The sequence below is a fragment of the Balearica regulorum genome, chromosome 20 (genome assembly GCF_011004875.1).
Source record: "Balearica regulorum gibbericeps isolate bBalReg1 chromosome 20, bBalReg1.pri, whole genome shotgun sequence".
Lineage (NCBI taxonomy): Eukaryota > Metazoa > Chordata > Aves > Gruiformes > Gruidae > Balearica > Balearica regulorum.
Window position 1 is genome coordinate 3,979,015 of NC_046203.1, and position 18,200 is coordinate 3,997,214.

At 37.5% G+C, this 18,200-nt stretch overlaps 1 protein-coding gene across 11 annotated transcripts in view; it reads right to left on the bottom strand.

Moving 5' to 3' along the window:
• Window positions 1-18,200, bottom strand: part of DENND1A (DENN domain containing 1A) — a 213,369-nt gene that overhangs the window by 82,297 nt on the left and 112,872 nt on the right. For all 11 annotated transcript variants that reach the window (XM_075772395.1, XM_075772403.1, XM_075772402.1 and 8 more), the window contains 2 exons: window positions 15,693-15,738; window positions 6,678-6,779 (listed from right to left, as the gene is read on the bottom strand). In XM_075772395.1, the coding sequence (XP_075628510.1) occupies window positions 6,678-6,779; window positions 15,693-15,738 (148 nt within the window). The remainder of the gene's footprint in view (window positions 1-6,677; window positions 6,780-15,692; window positions 15,739-18,200) is intronic.

The following is an 18,200-nucleotide window of genomic DNA, read 5'->3' on the forward strand; positions in this document are numbered from 1 at the left end:
CAAAATAACAAAATGTGAGTTTTATTTCTGCACATGGTGGGTTCCCTTGGCTGGCTCCCATACACCCACCCAGCCGCTCTCTCACTCCCCCGCCTCAGCAGGACCAGGGAAGAAAACACGAAGTAAAAGCTCGTAGGCTGAGATAAAGACAGGGAGATCACTTACTAATTAGCAACATGGGCAAAACAGACTCCACTTCGGAAAATTAATTTAATTTATTGCCAATTAAAATAGAGTTGGATGGTGAGAAACAAAGAAACTACACTCCTTCCCTCCCGCACCCTTCTCCCCTCCATTCCCGACTCCTCTACCTCATCCCCTGAGCGGCACAGGGCAATGGCAATGGGGGGCAGCCAGCCCGTAACAGTTCCTCTCTGCCGCCCCTTCCTCCTCACGTCCGCTCCCTCCTCACCCTGCCGCTTTGGCTCTTCCTCACACAGGCCTGCTCAGAGGCTCAGCAGGGCTCAGCTGGGCCCACCCTCTCCTCACAGAGGCCCTCAGCCCCCGCCAACACACCTCACCACAGACACTCAATGCAATCCAGAAAACAAAACCTGCAGGTTTTTTTTTAAAAGTCTCAAATTCATGGCAACATCCTGTCCTTCAAAATGGTCAATATCTACTGAAGGTTTCTTTTTTCCTCTTTCTCAAGAGATCTAGCCCACCTGTGAGCAGGATGGCTTTTCTCTGAACCCTCCCACTGAGGAGCTGTTTAATTCCCTCAGGATTCAGAGAGCTGCACTTTGGGCCAACACAGCCCTCATGGTCTCACTACCATTTACACAGAGATGCTTACTGATCACAACTCAGCAAGCAGCAACTAAACACATTTCTATGCAGGCAGAGTTAAAACTACCGCGATCCAGGTTACCTGAATATTCTGTTTTCTGTGCACACCAAGGGCTAAAGTTTTAGAGGATTATCCATTACTGTTCTCTGCGCTTCAGAATTTCTCATACATACAAGAAGGTTGTGACTTAGTTTGATGTCTCTTTTCTAGTCCTTAGAGCTCAGTAACTACTGAAGTAAGGTTGTGTATCTATATATTATTGTTAGTGACAGTGTTTTTCTTTCCCAAACACAAGCAGGGAAAGGAGATAAAAAAATCTTTCAAAGATTAACGTCGAGCTTCCTGTGCTGTGCTACAACGGTTATAGGTTATGTTAAATCATTAACAAATAGTTATGTCAGTCATAATTTTTTGGTGCTGCAGACAGAACCAGGACAAGGTAAGCTTTTGAGACAGATCTCACACAACACATCGCAACACAAACGCAACAATCTGGGCGCCGAATCTTGAAAGAAATTCCACTAGTGTCTTTAGATAATGCGGATATGCCACACGTAAAACCTGAGTTTGATGAGATATCTTACGCAGAAGACGGGAAGGGGCCACGATTCCAGAAGGAAAGCAGAAAGCCAAGAAATCTCTAGTCATCTTGATTTGCAGAAGAACATGAATGACTCCATAAATATCCATGTTATGAATTTAACAGAAATAATTCTAGCAATAACTAGCAAATCTTACTTTTTCAAATGCTATTCCGAACAACTCCATCAGGGTAGCTCTATATACATAGAAACATTGTAGGAATACTATTTACACAGTAAGCAGATTTTGTTGTAGTGAATATAACTGTGTTTTCTGAGAGTATGAATAGTATCTCATCAAGTATAACCTGATGGCTCAGATGTTCACATTAACTTTCAAGACCTTCCCCCCACCCTCCAGCTTATAACAAAAGCTTATTCTGGCCTCATTCATATCTCCAGATTCCTACCAGATGAGTTGAGTTTTTTCTGCCTCGGGGTTTGCTACCAGCCTGCCTTCGTAGCAAATGGCAGGCTGATTTTACTGAACAACTGTTCTTGAGTGCTTCAGTTCTATCCTCCTGGAACACATCCCTCACTTCCTCTGTCAGCAGTCTCAGATTTGGGGAGGGCAGGGAAGTGACTCCTCATTTTGCCACATAGGTGTTAAATATATAATCCACACTGTGCACTACATTTTATTCTTTTAAAACTAGATGTTATATTTGCACTCATGTTTACCAAAACAGTTGCAAAGAGATTTCCTTTTACTTTAAATTTTCTGCAGCTTCTGTTGTAGAAGGAATTTCATTAGTTATTTAGTATAAGAGCGCGTCCAGCATTGTTTATAAATCTGAATGCTGTGGTTGTGCCAATGATCCCTGCATTAATGAGCTCATGAGCACATATTAACATAATACATGATAACAGATTTAGTCTATCATGCCCATAAAATAAGCTCACTCCTATTCAATGAGATAATGTCTCTCAAGGAGCTCTGTTATTCTCAAAATGTAAAAGCTTCATCAGATTTTCAAACCCAAACAGGACACTTCTCCATGTTTGAAGGGGTCTGATGCTGTAGGGATGAAGTATGTGTGTATTTCCTATATTAACTTATGCAAACCATTTAAAGGTAGTTCTTAAAAATCGAATAAAATGTCTATAAGCTCTGAGTAACTTCCAAATCCATCTCAAACATTTTTATAAAGTGGTTTTCTTCAAACAATCATGTGAAGATAAAAAAACTTGCCATCTATACAGAAGGAAAAGGCTCTATGCTTTGTTTTACAACAAACTGAAAGTTCAGGAGGGTAGTCACAGCCTTTCTGTGTTTCAGTTTCCCTATTTGGTATAGAAGTAGAATATTGACAGGTATTTGGCTAATTCCTTAAGCTTTCAGATCATTTGCTCTCTTCTAAGGCTAAATTGAACACCATAGAATGTCTATTTTGTATACGCACACTTTTACTCTTTCAGACTATTGCAATAGGTATGTCCCAGTTTTTAAAAAAATGTTAACAACAGCATATTTAAAGAGACTAACAAGTAAGAAAAAAAAAATCATGTTTACTCTGGAATAAATTAGTACACAAGACAAAGTAGATTATACAAGCAGAGTTATGGTTGTTTCCTGCCTACACAGGCAGTAATACTTTAAAAAAATAAGACTATGACCACTCAATATAAGATTATTTCTAGCCAAACAGACACATATACATGCAGTCTACCCTGAGAGTGTTTTTAAAGAAGATTTTTATACTTCTGGCAGTTCAGGTTTAAAGGTCAGATTTAAACTATCACCATGTTTCAAAATGCAATCTGTGCAATGCAGCATAATGAAATGGTTCAGTAAAGGTGCTAGTGGAAATTCTTTTAATTAGGTCCAAGGCTTTTCAGTTGTCAACATGAATAAAGCAAGAAACATTCTATTGCAAACACAGTGTAAGAAATAAAAATGGATTCACCTTTAAGAAAATGGTTCTGCTATAGAGTTGTAGTTTAGTACTTCTTGCTGTCCTGAAAGCAGTCAATTTCCCACTAAGTGAAAAACAGTAACACAGGATTCCTACTTGTGGTAACTTGTTAATGAATGGGCAACAGTAGGATACACAACTAAATTACTGACAGCCAAAGATATTCATAGGCTAGTGCAAATTTACAATACTATCACAGCCATCAGATATGCAAGATCTCTTTGGCGCACTACACTGCATTGCATCAGGGCTTCATTTAATAAAAACTACAAGATGACAGAGCGAGCTTATGCTTTATTCCTTGTAATATGAAGCTCTGACTACAACCAAGACTAGAAGATGACACTTATTTGGAAATACATGAAAAATCCATAAGGGTTGCATAAAAAAAAATTACTACCCCCTCTTTGCTATTCCTTGCAACACAGACGGTGGTGTAGGAGACTTGTCAGCAGCAGATGCACTTATTGTAATCACAGTCCTTAATAAATCGCTTTTTTTAATATTGATTATTTTAAAAGGAAAGTTACTTCCCAGGGCGTTCTCATGCTGCCAGATTTTCAGCAACACATAAGAAGCAGAAGGTGAAAGAGGGATAGTTTTTCACATTCCAAATAGTTAATCAGTAACGCAGTAGTACACACCTTGATTTTCAGGGATCTGACTTGAGCAATTCAGGAACTGACTGCTAGCGGGTACTGCCAAGGTAAAGGGCAGGGCAAAGAAATGACTTAATCTGATTCTGCTGGAACTGACTCAACGCTTTCCAGTTCCTGTGACACAAATGTTAACTGGAAAGGCATTTCACTGTAGCCTATATTCATTTGGATCCTAGGAGTAAAAGATTAGTGAACAGTTCATTTTAGATTCCTGAGAATCAACAGTTTAGGTAGCAACATCACTGTTATGAAACTCAAGCACGACTTGCTACCTGAAGCTCTAAAATAATCATAGGACTTCATGGCATTGTTTTACATGATTAAAAAAGCTGCTTAAGGAGACGGGGAAAATAGCTTTAAAATTTTTCCACTGGATTAATTACCTGACGGAGAATGCATCACACACAAGACGTTTCTCCTCATTGTTGAATATAGATAGATTTAATTTAGAAAAGTAAATTCTGCGTCTATTCAGCAGTGCATGATCTGCTCACTGTTCACATTAAGTAGCAAAACTGGCAGAATAGTTTGACATAAGAGCCATTTATGATCATGAAACTGTTGAAGACATTTTCAGTTTCTCAGATCATAAATGCATGTATTTGGCCTGAGACCAGTGGGGAGACACACTCCCAGCATCTCCCCATCCTTCTAGGGAAGCAAAAAAACAAACAAAAAAAACCTAGGAAAAAAAAAGTATAATGGATTGGCTTTAGAGTCTCCCTGCTGAGATGAACAACTTGATCCACTTACAGTTCCAAACACATGATGCATGAAAGAACTGACAGAAATTCAATTCTTGCAAAGAAGAGCAGCTGCTCTCTAGTGGTCAAAGCCAAATATTAAGCAGTGTGAAGGAAAGGAAAAGACCTAGAGGAGAATACTTCATTATCTAGGTAACTAAAATAATGAAACAAAGCTAAATAAGACATAAACACCGATCCCAAACACTAATTACACAATGCAACATGATTCAAGTTAAGGCTTTGTTGCGACAAATATTAATCCCAGCTGTATTTATATAGCAGTTGTGAAAAAAAATAAAATAATAAAAAAAAATACACCATGTACGCTATTTGTGAGCCATGCCAGTTAATTGAATTTGCTGGCAGCACTTCCTCTGCTATGCTCCAAACATCCTCCAAGATAAAATGTAGCTTTTAAATAGACCTGTGGAAAACTGAATCAAGAAATTTGAACTAATAAAACACAACTCTCTACTGTTATAAAAGTGAAGTAAAAGTAAATAATGAAAGGAAGGAAGTCTCTTAAAATTTATTACATTCCAAAGCTTGAAGTTCTGTGTTTATTGGTGAAGTCTCTTCTGATGTTCTACAGTGCGCCTACAACAGCTCCTTTAATGAAGTCTCATAAAATCTAATATAATACTTGATTGTTGACAAATCATATACATGTTTGAGGCCCCGCGCTCACCGTATCCAGACCTTCTTATATAATTCCATCAAATTTACAAGTCTGACATTCCCCCGGTTGGGGATAATGGCACGAGCGATGACCAGCTGGCAGGTTTGGATGCCGGGAGTGAAAGCAAAATGAAAAACTATATAAAGCCAGAAAAATTAATGGAAGTAACTTTTATAGACTAAATGCTTGACTAAAGCCAAAATGTTCACAATCAAGATGGACCTTTTATCCAGAGCTCACTGTCTTCGAAGAATGGATCACACCCCAGATGATAGAGAAATGATGGGATGTCACAGTAGGCGGCATCAGGTATTCACTATTACTTGAGTTTTTCCTCAAACAGACCAGCTTATATTGAGCTCCCTGCATATCAATTTTATTTCTCAACTGCACATAAAAAGGTATAGATCTAACTGTCAGCACAATATTTTGAACTAGTAAAAGAAATCCAGATTTTCTCCTGCCGTTTTCTCCTAAACAGTCACCCTCTGACTCAAAAATAGCTTCTTACACTCTTACTCACTTTTCTGCTCTTCCCTTTCAGCTTCTTTAATGAAGATGATTACAGCAGCAAGCTGGATGTATTTTTGTCCCATTAAAGGGAAAGATCAAGTATTTATACAACATCTCTACCAAGTTATTAAAAAATAAATAAATTACCAATAAAAAGTTTGAGTGAGAAAGAAAATAAGTTCCAAATTATATATACTGAGCAGTGCTGGAAGTGAATAGGAAGTAGTCACTTTGATATCATAAGTCAGGATATGAAATGCGCAAAGTTCATTAAAGCTCACCTGGAAGAAGTCACAGGAAAAAACCCACACAATTTCATTTGGAAACAAAAGTTATCTAAAAAAATGCAGGGTTTTTTTCCTAATGGAATGGATAAAGATGGTTTCAAATAGTCGTACTTTTTCACACCATGAAGAAAAGAGTTTGAATTTTTGTTTCCTGTTAGATGTACCATAACCTGTGTGTTTTTCTTTCGTCTTTGTTACCCATAAAAGACTAACTCTTTAGATGACCTGGAACATGGCCGTGCCATTCCAAAACTAAAACTGGGTTGCTGCAGCATTTCTAGCTTAGGGGAGCATTAGTTAGTTTTCATTAGGAGGCTTAAAAATATGTCTGCAAATGTTCAAATAAATGTTGCTTAACACTTCAAAACAGGAAAGAACTGAGGTAAAGCAGTTTACTTATAATAACGAGAGTTACACAATGAGACAGCTCAGTTACAAAGTGAACAGGTCAAAGGGATTTACACTTTTAAGTAATGGAAGAGTTGAATAAATCATTTCATACATACCACATCGTTAGGAAGGCTCTGAAGGTCATCAAAAGGGGTTTCCAGTGTGTTGGTGTCTACATTAAGAATCACTACATCTTCCAGGGCCATGTTTCGTACTTTCTAAATATGAGCAAATTCAAGAAAAAGGAAAGGAAAATATAAGTATGAGGAGTTAAAGCTTATGCATAAAGGACACGAGAGATGGCATAACATCATGGCATTGCAAAACTTCAAGCATTTTAATAACAACCAACATTCCTGTCTTTCTGTCGTAATTTGTTTTATTTATTCACATTTTACAAGGTTGAAAAATTAACCTTCAGTTTGCAGAGGCAGGTTCTTCACAGTGCGCATACTGAAATTTTTGAAACCAGATAGTTACTGTTTGAGATTATTCAAGCAAAGATTTATTTCAAGCACCTCTACTAACGTTTGCCTTAATTCTGGTATCCTGTTTGCACATTTAGCAGTGTCTAGCTGAGTCAAGATTTCAAGGGTATCTTTTTATATTTAGAAATTCATTTAAATAACAATAAATAGTGGCTTTTCTAGGAGTTAAGACTTGCAGTAAGTCAGGGATGGGAACTGGTTCCCAAATTCCAGGTTGAATTTTGCAACTCCAATAAATATAGTTGTAAACTTGTCTGTAAGTAAAATGGACATTACCAGAGGTTAAGGAATAAATAATTAAAATGAAAAAAAGACTAAGAGAAAAATAACTCCATCACATCCCGGTCTCTTAATGTTCGGCAAGTCTAAACTTTTTATCCTGCTCCCATGAATTGAGAGAAAGAAATGTGTCTAATCTAGTTTGAGTGATTACATCATCTGTAAGAGTCCACGGGCATACAAAAAAAAAAGCATCACCTATATCTCAAAACAACGCTCATTAGTACCCTTGACTTTAAGGGTCTAAAGGTATTGGTGATCTAAGCGAATTTAAATATTGTCAGGTGTTATTCCTCTGCTTAAACAACAGTAAATGACTCATTGATATGAAATAGCAGCATTTAATATTTATTTTAACACTTTTTCCACTAACAAGATAACTGAATTTTTTTTTTTTTTGAATGAGTAATCATACATCTTTAAGCCCTCTTCAAATACAGCTTTGAAAATTCAAAATCAGAAAAAGTAGAACTATAGAATACAGTAGTTAAGGAAATTTGCCAATGACAGTGTAAACGAACATTTAAGTACCTACATAACTATACAGAGGACCCAATGCAAGTTACTGAGGAGGAAAATGAATAAAAACACACTCAATTTTTAATTAAGGTTTTGCGGGGGGGGGGGGATTGTTTCCTTTAAAAGAAAGGAACTGAAGCTCTAAAACAATGGCAAAGTTGAGCCTTAGGCATCTAAATAATTACCTTCAGTTTTCAAGGCTCAGTCCTCTGTCTATAAAGAAAACTGCTGTGTACTTGGGGGGGGGGAAGGGGAAGCCAACAACTATAAAAAACACTTTGTAGACATTTAAGTTTAGGTCTTCCATGAGCAATTTCTTTAACTTAAATGGAAGAATATTACATTTAAGGCTTTCCATATAAAAAGCACAAGTACTGCATGACAAACCAGGTACTTTCCTCTACATTTCAGGAACCAAAGGTCACTCTGTTGGCTGCATCTGATAAACTCTAAAGCAATCCAGGAGTCTTGCTCCTTCTAGGAGTCCGGAAGCACCAGACAAACTGATTTGCTCCTTCCTGTTTCAGAAAATTAAAAATCTCACTTATACTCAGAGGAGTCTAAAAAGCTCCAACAAAAAGGTCTTGCAACGTACTTAACCAAAGCCAGAAGCTTGTCAAATTTGAGTGCTAGTAGGACAAGACAGAAGGAATTAAAACCTTCTCTTGATTCTTGCCAAAGAAGCAACAAACATGTGCTTCAACTTGTCAATGGGTGGTTTTGTAACTTTGGTGATGAATCTGTACCTTTCCTTCAGCAAAATCTTGGGGGTTTCTGTAGCAAAGAATAGGCTTGCGACAAGCAGCTATCTGCCAAGGAGTATAGTACTAAAGGATGTTGCTTACGGTGCAAGGCTATAAATGCTGATCAACATCATAATCTCCATGCGTGGGCCAGAAATAATAGTATCTGAAAGGGAGGCTAACATTAAACTTTGCTGTGCTATACCTTTACAGTGTGAAGAGCACAACCCTACTTTAAAACTTCTCAATATTCATATTAAGACAGTGGATTTCCCTGGAGACAAACCCTCAAATTTAATAAAACACTTGAGACTAACTTGATTTATAGCATCTGTCTTGCAATGCATTTTGAAAAATAGAATTTTTCAATGGTCCAATTGTGGATCATCCTAGAGAAATGCAGACTGACCAGTTCATCCTAATCTTTATCTGTTTTTATCATCCTTCCTTTCACTATAATCTTTGCTAGGGGTATTATCAGATAGCTATAAGGGCTTTTGTCAAATAATCAAATGGTTCTTTTGCTAAACGTAGTACCTATCAGCCCAACTGACCTGGAAATAAAAGCATTTACTCTGTTGTTGGAAAATCCCCAGCATCCAACTGCATTGCTCACATTAAATCCCACTGGATTCTATGAATTGCAATTACATGTAGATCATTTTCACAGGTACAGTTTGCGTGTTGTCATAATTTTCTCAAAATACAAACGGACAGCCACGAAGCCATATACTGTTGTGTTGTGTATTTCACAACTTCCTGAATATCTAAACAAAATTTTACAAATAAAGTGATAGCTGTTAAAGAGAATGGACTATATTCAGTATGTTTATATTTTGCTGAAAAAAAATGTGGGAAAGCAAAGAACAAGAGGAAATATGAACATTGCCGTTTCCTTTTCTAAGTTTACTACAGACTAGGGATTTGCTGAGTCAAAAGTGATTCAGTGAAAATGTGCATCATATAGCACTACTGCAAACCTTTCTTAACCATCCTTACTGAATTACCTATAGCCATAATTAATCATCTAAAAACCATCAAATTGAACTAGCATGTACACCTGCCTTTTATTTTAAATGTCTCTTTTTAAAAGAGTGGAGAGGTATGGAAAGCTGGTTTAACAAGCACACTGAACCATTGTTTATGGCCTCTATAAACATGGCTTAGTAAGAATTACTGACTTAATCAGACAGAACTTATCTCCTGGTGAAAAGAGCACTTTAAATTTCAGAAATGGCACCTTTACTGTGAAAATCTCTTAACTTTTCAAACAAACTCCAGGGGGCCTTAAACACCAGGTCAGTAAATAAGCAGCAGTTAGTGCGTCTGTCCTGCTCACAAGCAGCCAAACACTTGAAGTAATTTAAATGTTTTATATGAAAGTTCGCAAAAACACCGAGAAACTATATTCTAATAGAAGTATTACGGGGTGCTCCTCTGTCTCACTCAGATCACATGCTAGAAGCAATATTCATCAATAATACTAACACCAGTTTATACTAGATGTTATTTTATTATCACTGTCCACAGCTGGCAGTTTTTGCATTTCCTACCATAAAAAAATCCTAAGTTAAACTTCTGTCAGATGGACAACTTTATTGAATAGCTCGTTTAAAAAAAAAAACAAAAAACTACCAAAACACCAACACCCTCCTTCCCCCCCCCCCTCAAAAAAACACAACCAAACCAGGTTTGCATAACTTCAGGGCTAAATTGGTGCCAAAACATAAACTAAGTTGATCATGAGGTTCCATAACCAGATACAAATGTGATCAACATAATAAAAAAATGTTCCAACAGAAAAAACAAAATATACCTTGCACTAATTCTTTTGGAAAAGTAAAACTCTTAACGAAATCTAACAGTTTTAGTAGCTAGTTTGTACATTATATTTGAAATTATTAAGGAAGTATGATTCACAACCAGTCTAAAATCCATTTGCTTAATGACTTAGCTAATAGTTTCCATTTATTTTCTTAAGAAAAACACCACAACACTGCAGACAACAATGTGTCAATCTGGCTGCCAGAAGCAGGAAAGGCAACGGATATAAAATTTTATTATTTCATGCCCCAACAGCAGCCAGAAGGACTTAATGAAATCACCCTTAGATTTACAATCTGAACTAGCTATTCCACAGACAAACCTGGTTAAGCTGGATGTGCCCCCTGACCTCCCAACCCTTTGATCTGGGCTCAGCAGGTGGGCTGCTGCCCCCCGCGCATCTCCCACCCTTCCGCCCTCTCCCCCCCTTGACGTGCGGACCCTGAGCCTCTACAGGTGACTCTCAGGATCCTTATCACAAGCAGCTGCTGCCAACTGAGTGACAAACATCACTAGTGCTGGTCTAACACTGTGGTACAGAGCAGAAAAAAACCTTCTACACTTACTAGCAAGTCTACTTGGTACTGCAGTATTTGGGTTTCATAAAACTTACCCCTCAAAATCCTCACACACAGAATCTCTTATTAAAACACAGTTGTTATTTTCATTTTCCCAACAATTGGATAAAAGATAATTCCATAAGTAGTTTGTCATATTTTTAAACGCATTTTTATCGATACTCCTGAAATCACGTACAGCCATATTTACAATATTTGTGACTAAATTACATTTAGTTTTAAGACCTGGATTTAAGATCATATATATAACTCCTTCATTTAAACCTTACACAAAAGCTACGCTTCTTCAGTTACAGCTAGAAAAGGCAGTGATTTACTAAGTATAAATGGATGGAAAAAAGCAAAATACTACTCCTCACCCCATTCGAAAAAGGTAATTAACAATTAACACTACCACTGGAAGATGCCAGCGGTCAATGAATTCTCAGGGAGTCTTCCGCGGCAAGGGGAAACCACGTGGCGCTGCCAGGACTAAGCCCAAGCTGATGTAACCTGTTCCTCAGAGTTCGTTAGCTCAGACTCCGTGCATGCAAACCGGCGTATTATCAGGCTGGATCACAAGCACAGCATCCTCACAGCTACCTGAAAAGACCAGGTAAACATGCCAGCAAGTGCTTCCAGAACACGTGCGTGGGGTTCAGAAGACTTTCCATTGCGCCATCCATCACTACCAACATTACCTGAGATCAGCTGCTGTGTCCTACCGTGTCAAACACAGCACAAATTTTAGTGACCCTTCTTTTCCTAACATGAACATATTTACTCATACCAGGTTAAAATAAAACAAAAATCTGCTCCTATAGGTTTTATGAAATGCACAACCATCCTTTATGCTTAGGAAAAAGGTTATAAAATCATTCTGATAAATGCAACGTGGAGTTTCGCACACAAATTCATTCTGGATAATCCTGCAAGAATTAAAATTCTGAAGTCCCAGAAAAAGTCCTCGAGTGACTGGGATATTAAAAAAAGGATAAGAAATACTTATCTAATATTACTTTAACTCTAAAGGTTGGTTCCGTGCCGCAAGCAGAGCGTGGTGAGGGTGGGCATTACTGTGGCACAGAAGAGCACGCTGCCAGCAGCTCAGTATCTGACAGCTAAACAGAACTATCCCCACTGGCTGATCAAAACCACATGGGCCCAAATTCCACTCGGCAGTCTACTAGGTCAAGGGCATTCCTTTTCCATCAGCGCCATCACACTAATAACCTTTGCTGCAGAAACAGTTGCTGAAACACTCGTTTACTATGACAAAATGTAAAGGGCTGCCAGCTAAGTTTGACACCACTTATAACACAAAGGTCAATTTAATATCATTTGAACACTAAAATTGCATACAGTACGCGGGTAGAAAATAAAACAAGATTATGAAAGGGACGTGTTCATTTGGTAGAGTTGCATTTTCCTATCTCATTATTTATCAGTACTAAGTACTTATCTTCATCTAATATGAATTCAATTAGTTCCGTAAGCAAGTTCCATTATTCATGTGATAGCTCCAGCCTTGCTTATCCAACAGCTTATAAACTTTTAGCCTTCTTTGAAGTCACTTTATGGATTGCTAAATGGAAATCTTATAAAGAATGACTAAATAGGTGATGATAGAAAAGCTGAAAAATAAGAGCACAAAACACAGCTCTATATTTTCGACCAAGATTTTCCCTCATAAATCAGCTGGAGCCCTCTGACCTATAACAGGAGATTATCTTATCTCACTGGAGAACATTTCAGTCACAGCAAATTAGATTTAACAGTCAATGGATATGCTTGATATTTTAATCATAAGAAAAATTTGTCATTTTCCATTAAAATAACTGCTCCTTCTACAGAGACCCTGTGTAACGGGGGAAACTGCAAACTAACTTTAAGATACACAATGGTTTGGAAAAAATCTTCCAAGGTGAGAGAAATGGTGTATTTTGTTTAAAATCATTAACACTTCTGCTATACTTCTTCCAGAGGACCCATTGCAAGATAGGGATAGCAAAACCCCACAGAAACAGCACTAAACCTAGAAACTCTATTTTTTCCTGCATTCCAAAGTCACCCTCCCCTTTACACCACTGTTTGCTCTGCACAAGTGTAGGCTTCCACTAACGTTTATGCAACAATGACAAATTCTGCAATCGGAGCTGCTGGAGCAGAACCGTGAGCCTATATATAACTGCAATTACTCCCGTGGGGCTCTACAGTAGATAAAGAGTCCACCTGTCTGAACTTCAATAGAAGACTGGGGAATTAATCCCTTATCCTGAAACTAGAACAAGTGGATTAACAAAACCTTTCAAGATCTGTTTGCTGAAATTTCAGCATGCGATGAAAAATGAATACTGGGTAGTGACAGCAGTTTTTACTTGTAGTTCATAAAATTATTTTGATATGGAAAAATTAATACATTGTCTTCTTAAAAATACACAACTGCAAAATCATGAGAAAAAGCATTGTTGCTAAGTTATTATTCTAACAAATAAAACATACAATTTTATACCTAGATGTGAAGAAAAGGACAAAGAAAGTAATCTTTCAGCATCAGCAACAGGCAAAGATGTAACCTCGTAACTGTCTAACTCGTCTGACAAATGTCACCTTTCCTTTGCCCAAGGCACAGAGAAATTACGTGATACTTGCCAACAAACAGATACAATAGCCCACTGTGTGATTTTATTTTATTTTTCAATGGAAAAAAGCACAGTTAGCTGGAAGATGCAATTCTATCTGGAAGTATTCGATTTATCCTTAAGAGCAGAGGGAGGAGAGAAGACAGTTTGTTTCATTTATTTAATTTATTTCATAAGGCACTTTGAATAACTGTACTTTGCCAAAGTGTGTCTGGTTCCAGAATCTCCGGCTATTCAAAAGCCATACTGGATTTAGTACTAAACAGATTTTTTCACAAGTTACTAAAATGGATGAAAATTGGCTTCTCCAAGAACAGCTCCTTTTTCTGAGTTTTTACAGATGGAGTTTGGAAGGCCTACAGAGCCCTGCAATCTGAAAAGCTGAGACAAAGGAAGAGGTAAGGGGTTTACGTAGCAAGGCAGGAGTGAGACATCATGCAAAGCAACTCCAAGGTGTAATTATTAATTAATTTTTTTCTATACCCATTGCCAGGCTAACCATGTAGCTCCTTCTGAGAAAAAATACTTGTGAAAACTGACAAGTATCTGCATGAAGATATTATTCCGTCCTCTACCAGGTCTCTTCCTCCTTTTTCAAATAGATAAGATACCATAATAAGCACGATTACCTGGTACAATGATTACCTGGTACAGATACAGGGCAGAAAATTTCTTGATCAACATGAAAAATATGTGCTTGGCTATTTCTTTCTAGATATTACTTCAGTCCTGTCTGCGCAGTATTGAAGGATAATTATCAGAAACCCCTCTAACATAAGCATATGATATGCAAACAAATGTACATGTTGACTTTTAAAATAATTGCTTATTCACTAACACATTGTACTGCAATTCTGTACTTTATTTAGCAATATAAAGGGCATAAAAAAAATCATCTGTACCCAGGATGGTAAGGGAAAAAAAAAGAAACAAAGATCCTGCATATTCCATCTAGCTTCTCATGAAAAAAGTAACTTCTAAAAGTATTTCACATTAACACTGGAAAAAGGGAGAAGCTCCATAGCATACTAGTCTAAGTTTTAAGACAGACATAGAAGATCATTATTGCATACAAATATCCTAGTGAAAGAACGTGTTTGATCAATATTTCCAGAGAAATTACACATTTTTATGGATGCTATAAGAACAAATATTCTAGTAATACGCATTATTTTACGTGATGTAACACTCAGCTTTGTAAGCTGTTATGTACCCTAAACACCGAGCCTGCATCCCCAAACACAGGTATCTAAACCAGGGACACACGTCAATTAACTTCCAAGGGCATTTGCGACTCCCCCTCATTCCACGCTGCCTGCTAACTGAAGAGCCCACACAGAGGCGATGCTTTTTGGGCAGGAATACCTCCTCCCACATGGAGCATACACGTTGTTCAGCCTTCCTGTGTAAAGGGGCACAATTAATAAGGACTAGGATTTTCATAGTGATCTAAATTAGTAGCTTATGTTGTCCTCCAGATACTTTTGAGGAAAGCCATCAACTGTTTCACCAGTACTGGAACCAAAAGCAAATGTGCTATTTCCACTTTTAGAGTTTTTTAAAAGTCACATGAATTACTCTGAATTGTTTATATGTGAAGCTTTCTGTGAGGGCTGGTTTTCTGCCAGCTTTGTGTTAACATTAACAGCAAGTTCCTTCTTTTCAGATCTTTTGAACATTAAAAAAATTACAATCTGTCTGCAAAAGCCTAAAAGAGAACTGTAACTGTCAACATTTTGGTTTAATATCGACTCTGCCTTTGTGAATACAGAGTCGAACTAAGGCAGTAAGCTGATTAACTGAAGCAACAGGATGGAGAGGGGAACACGATGTGAGCTCGAGCTCGCCACTGACTGCTGAAATGCAAACAGAAAGCCTGCCCAAAGGGTACGAGGCGTCAAATAAGCCTCCCTTAAGATTTAACATCACCACGTATGCTTAACTTCAATTCTCTCAGCACTCCCAAATTAACGGGATTAGTTCATTTTTAAGCATATGAATAAATGTGTAATTGCTTGCAGAATTTGGCTCTAAATCATAAAACTATATATATTTTCAGAAATGGTGAGAAAGACTTACCTCCATCAAACTTAAATGTATTCCAATGAGGTAGGGCATCGGGGCACTGCAAAGAGGAAAAAACCCAGCTTTACATTCTCATAACACTGGATTAACACATATGACTTATAAAATTAGCCACAGGAAAATACTGGATACTGGATTAGATTTTGCTTTAAAAAAAAAAATATAAACAAACCGCATGTGAAGAAAATGTTATCCCATATTTGAAAGACTTTTTTTTACAATGCAATATCCTCTCACCACTGTAAGACTAATTTTTCTTGACATCAGAGTTTGTAAGTGACTAAGTTAAGACAGATACATAAGGCCAGCTATAAATATATCTATAATACTGGGGTCTTTTAAAAACAAAACAAAATGTGTTATTATAATTTTCCAAAAAATACCCAGACTTTTTCTAAGAGTATACTTCAGAAAAATTGATCCTGTTGTAGTGTTAAGTGGTTAATTTAATGTATACATATCATCTGGTACTACAAGTTTTAAATCCTTTGAATATGGGTCCAGACACAGTTTAAATAAATTATTTTTAAGTATAAATCTTGAAGTGTTTACATTTATAAAAGAAAAACATAAAAATTACTTTTGAAGATTCTGATGAACCCCAGAGTTACTGTGATACACGCCGATACCTTTATTCCCTTCAGAACTCAAAACTTAAAATAGACCAGGAGGCTCTTGGGCCAAATCCGTAGCCTCAGACACAGGTGTGATACAGAATCAAGGTGTTATCAAACAGAATGCTGACATCTAAGAGAAAGATTGGTCTTTTCCATCTTCTCTTCCATGACGTTAGCAAACACCAACACGGACTGTGTAACACAAGAAGAGTACTGAATGGAAGTTGTATCTTTGTGTATCCAGTATTTCTAATATTAAGCTTATTGCAGAACTCCCACTCAACTCATCAGGGAAAGCTTATATTTGCACTGCTTATTAGAACACATCAAAGAGGGTGCCAAAGCTGCTAATTGCAAATATGGCATATACTGCCTGTTAAACGGAAAGCACACAGACAGACACAACTTTTAAAATAGAGCCTCATTTCGTTTTGGATACAGAAGCTCAAAGAACTCATTTTCAATTTCAGATGAAAAAAACGAGAGAAATGTCACTGTACTGCCTTGGATTAAAATACCTTCCATATTGCTTTTATAAACTGGTGCCTACTGCTCAGTAAGAGAAGCACAGTGCTGAAAAAAAACTACTGCAAGACACCAGACCAGCAAAAATCACTCTGCATCTCATTTTCATGAGAAATACCTTTTAAAAAATATTTACTCATATGCATGTTAATATTTATCATGTTTATTAATATACCACCTAAACCTGCTACTCTGTTGGATGCTGTACCAAGAGATGGAAACAGCCTCTGTATTAGACATTCCACATGAAAACACCTTTTTTTCTTTCTGAAGACATTAAACACATATAACTTCCAGAAAACCTTCCAAGTTTGTGGCAGAACACTGAAGTGCCACAGATCACACCACATCGCATCACATCGCATCGCATCACATCACAGCTTACTGAGCTGCTTCGGCTGGCAAGAATGGCCCTGCCCAGGTTTCGCACTAGACAGCCCAGAGGGACTCTTACATCAGAAACTAACTTGGTCCAGATCCTGAAGGTTCTGCTTCCTTGGGAATTCCACAGATGAGACCCAGAACATACATCCAAGTTCTCAGAAACTTTCACCATACAACATGATATGCACTTATTACATATGGATTGCTGCTCAACTGAGGAGTATTTTTATTTGTCGTTTTGCATGTTTTATTTGCGACAAACGCTATCTCTTTCACCCACATCACTTCATTTCCAATGGCCACATTCCAGGAGCAAGAAAATACCCAGTAATTTTATATTCAAAGTATAAACCGTTGGTTTAGCTGCCAGCTGCACAAATGCTCAACTTCCCTGTGTGCCTGGATATGCTGCTCAAGACTCCTCCAGTATGCACTGAAATGAATGTGTTTCTAATTAAGTAGTTGCATGAACACGACAGCTTCAATCTCAAAAATACAAAGTCTGAACCTCGGCAGGAAGTCTTAAGCCTGCAAATGTCTCATCTAGTGGAACCTTGGCTAATGTAATGAAAGGAAGCAGGAAGAGTGCAGTATTCCAGAAACCCAGCCATTTATTAACGTGTCCAAAAGCAGAGCCTGTCACCAAGCATAGGAAAATCTGAACCTGTAAAAGTTTAATTAACTGTATCTTGTCCATCTTTCAATCCTTCAGTTTATCAACAAAAGATCAATAAGGATGCCAAAACCCTTAAAACCACGCACCCCCAGTAAAATTTAAAGGAATTACAGGAAAGGTACAGCTTAAGATCAGTGGATTAGCTTTGGATGCACTGAATCCTCTTTTCAATTTTCTAGTGGAAGCCATTACATGTAAAGGCAATCCAGCATATAAAAATATTACAGGGATTGCATAAAGGCTACAGTAACGTGACTTTTAGCAGTGTTTTGAAAGCTGCTACTTCTTTAAACTTCTATT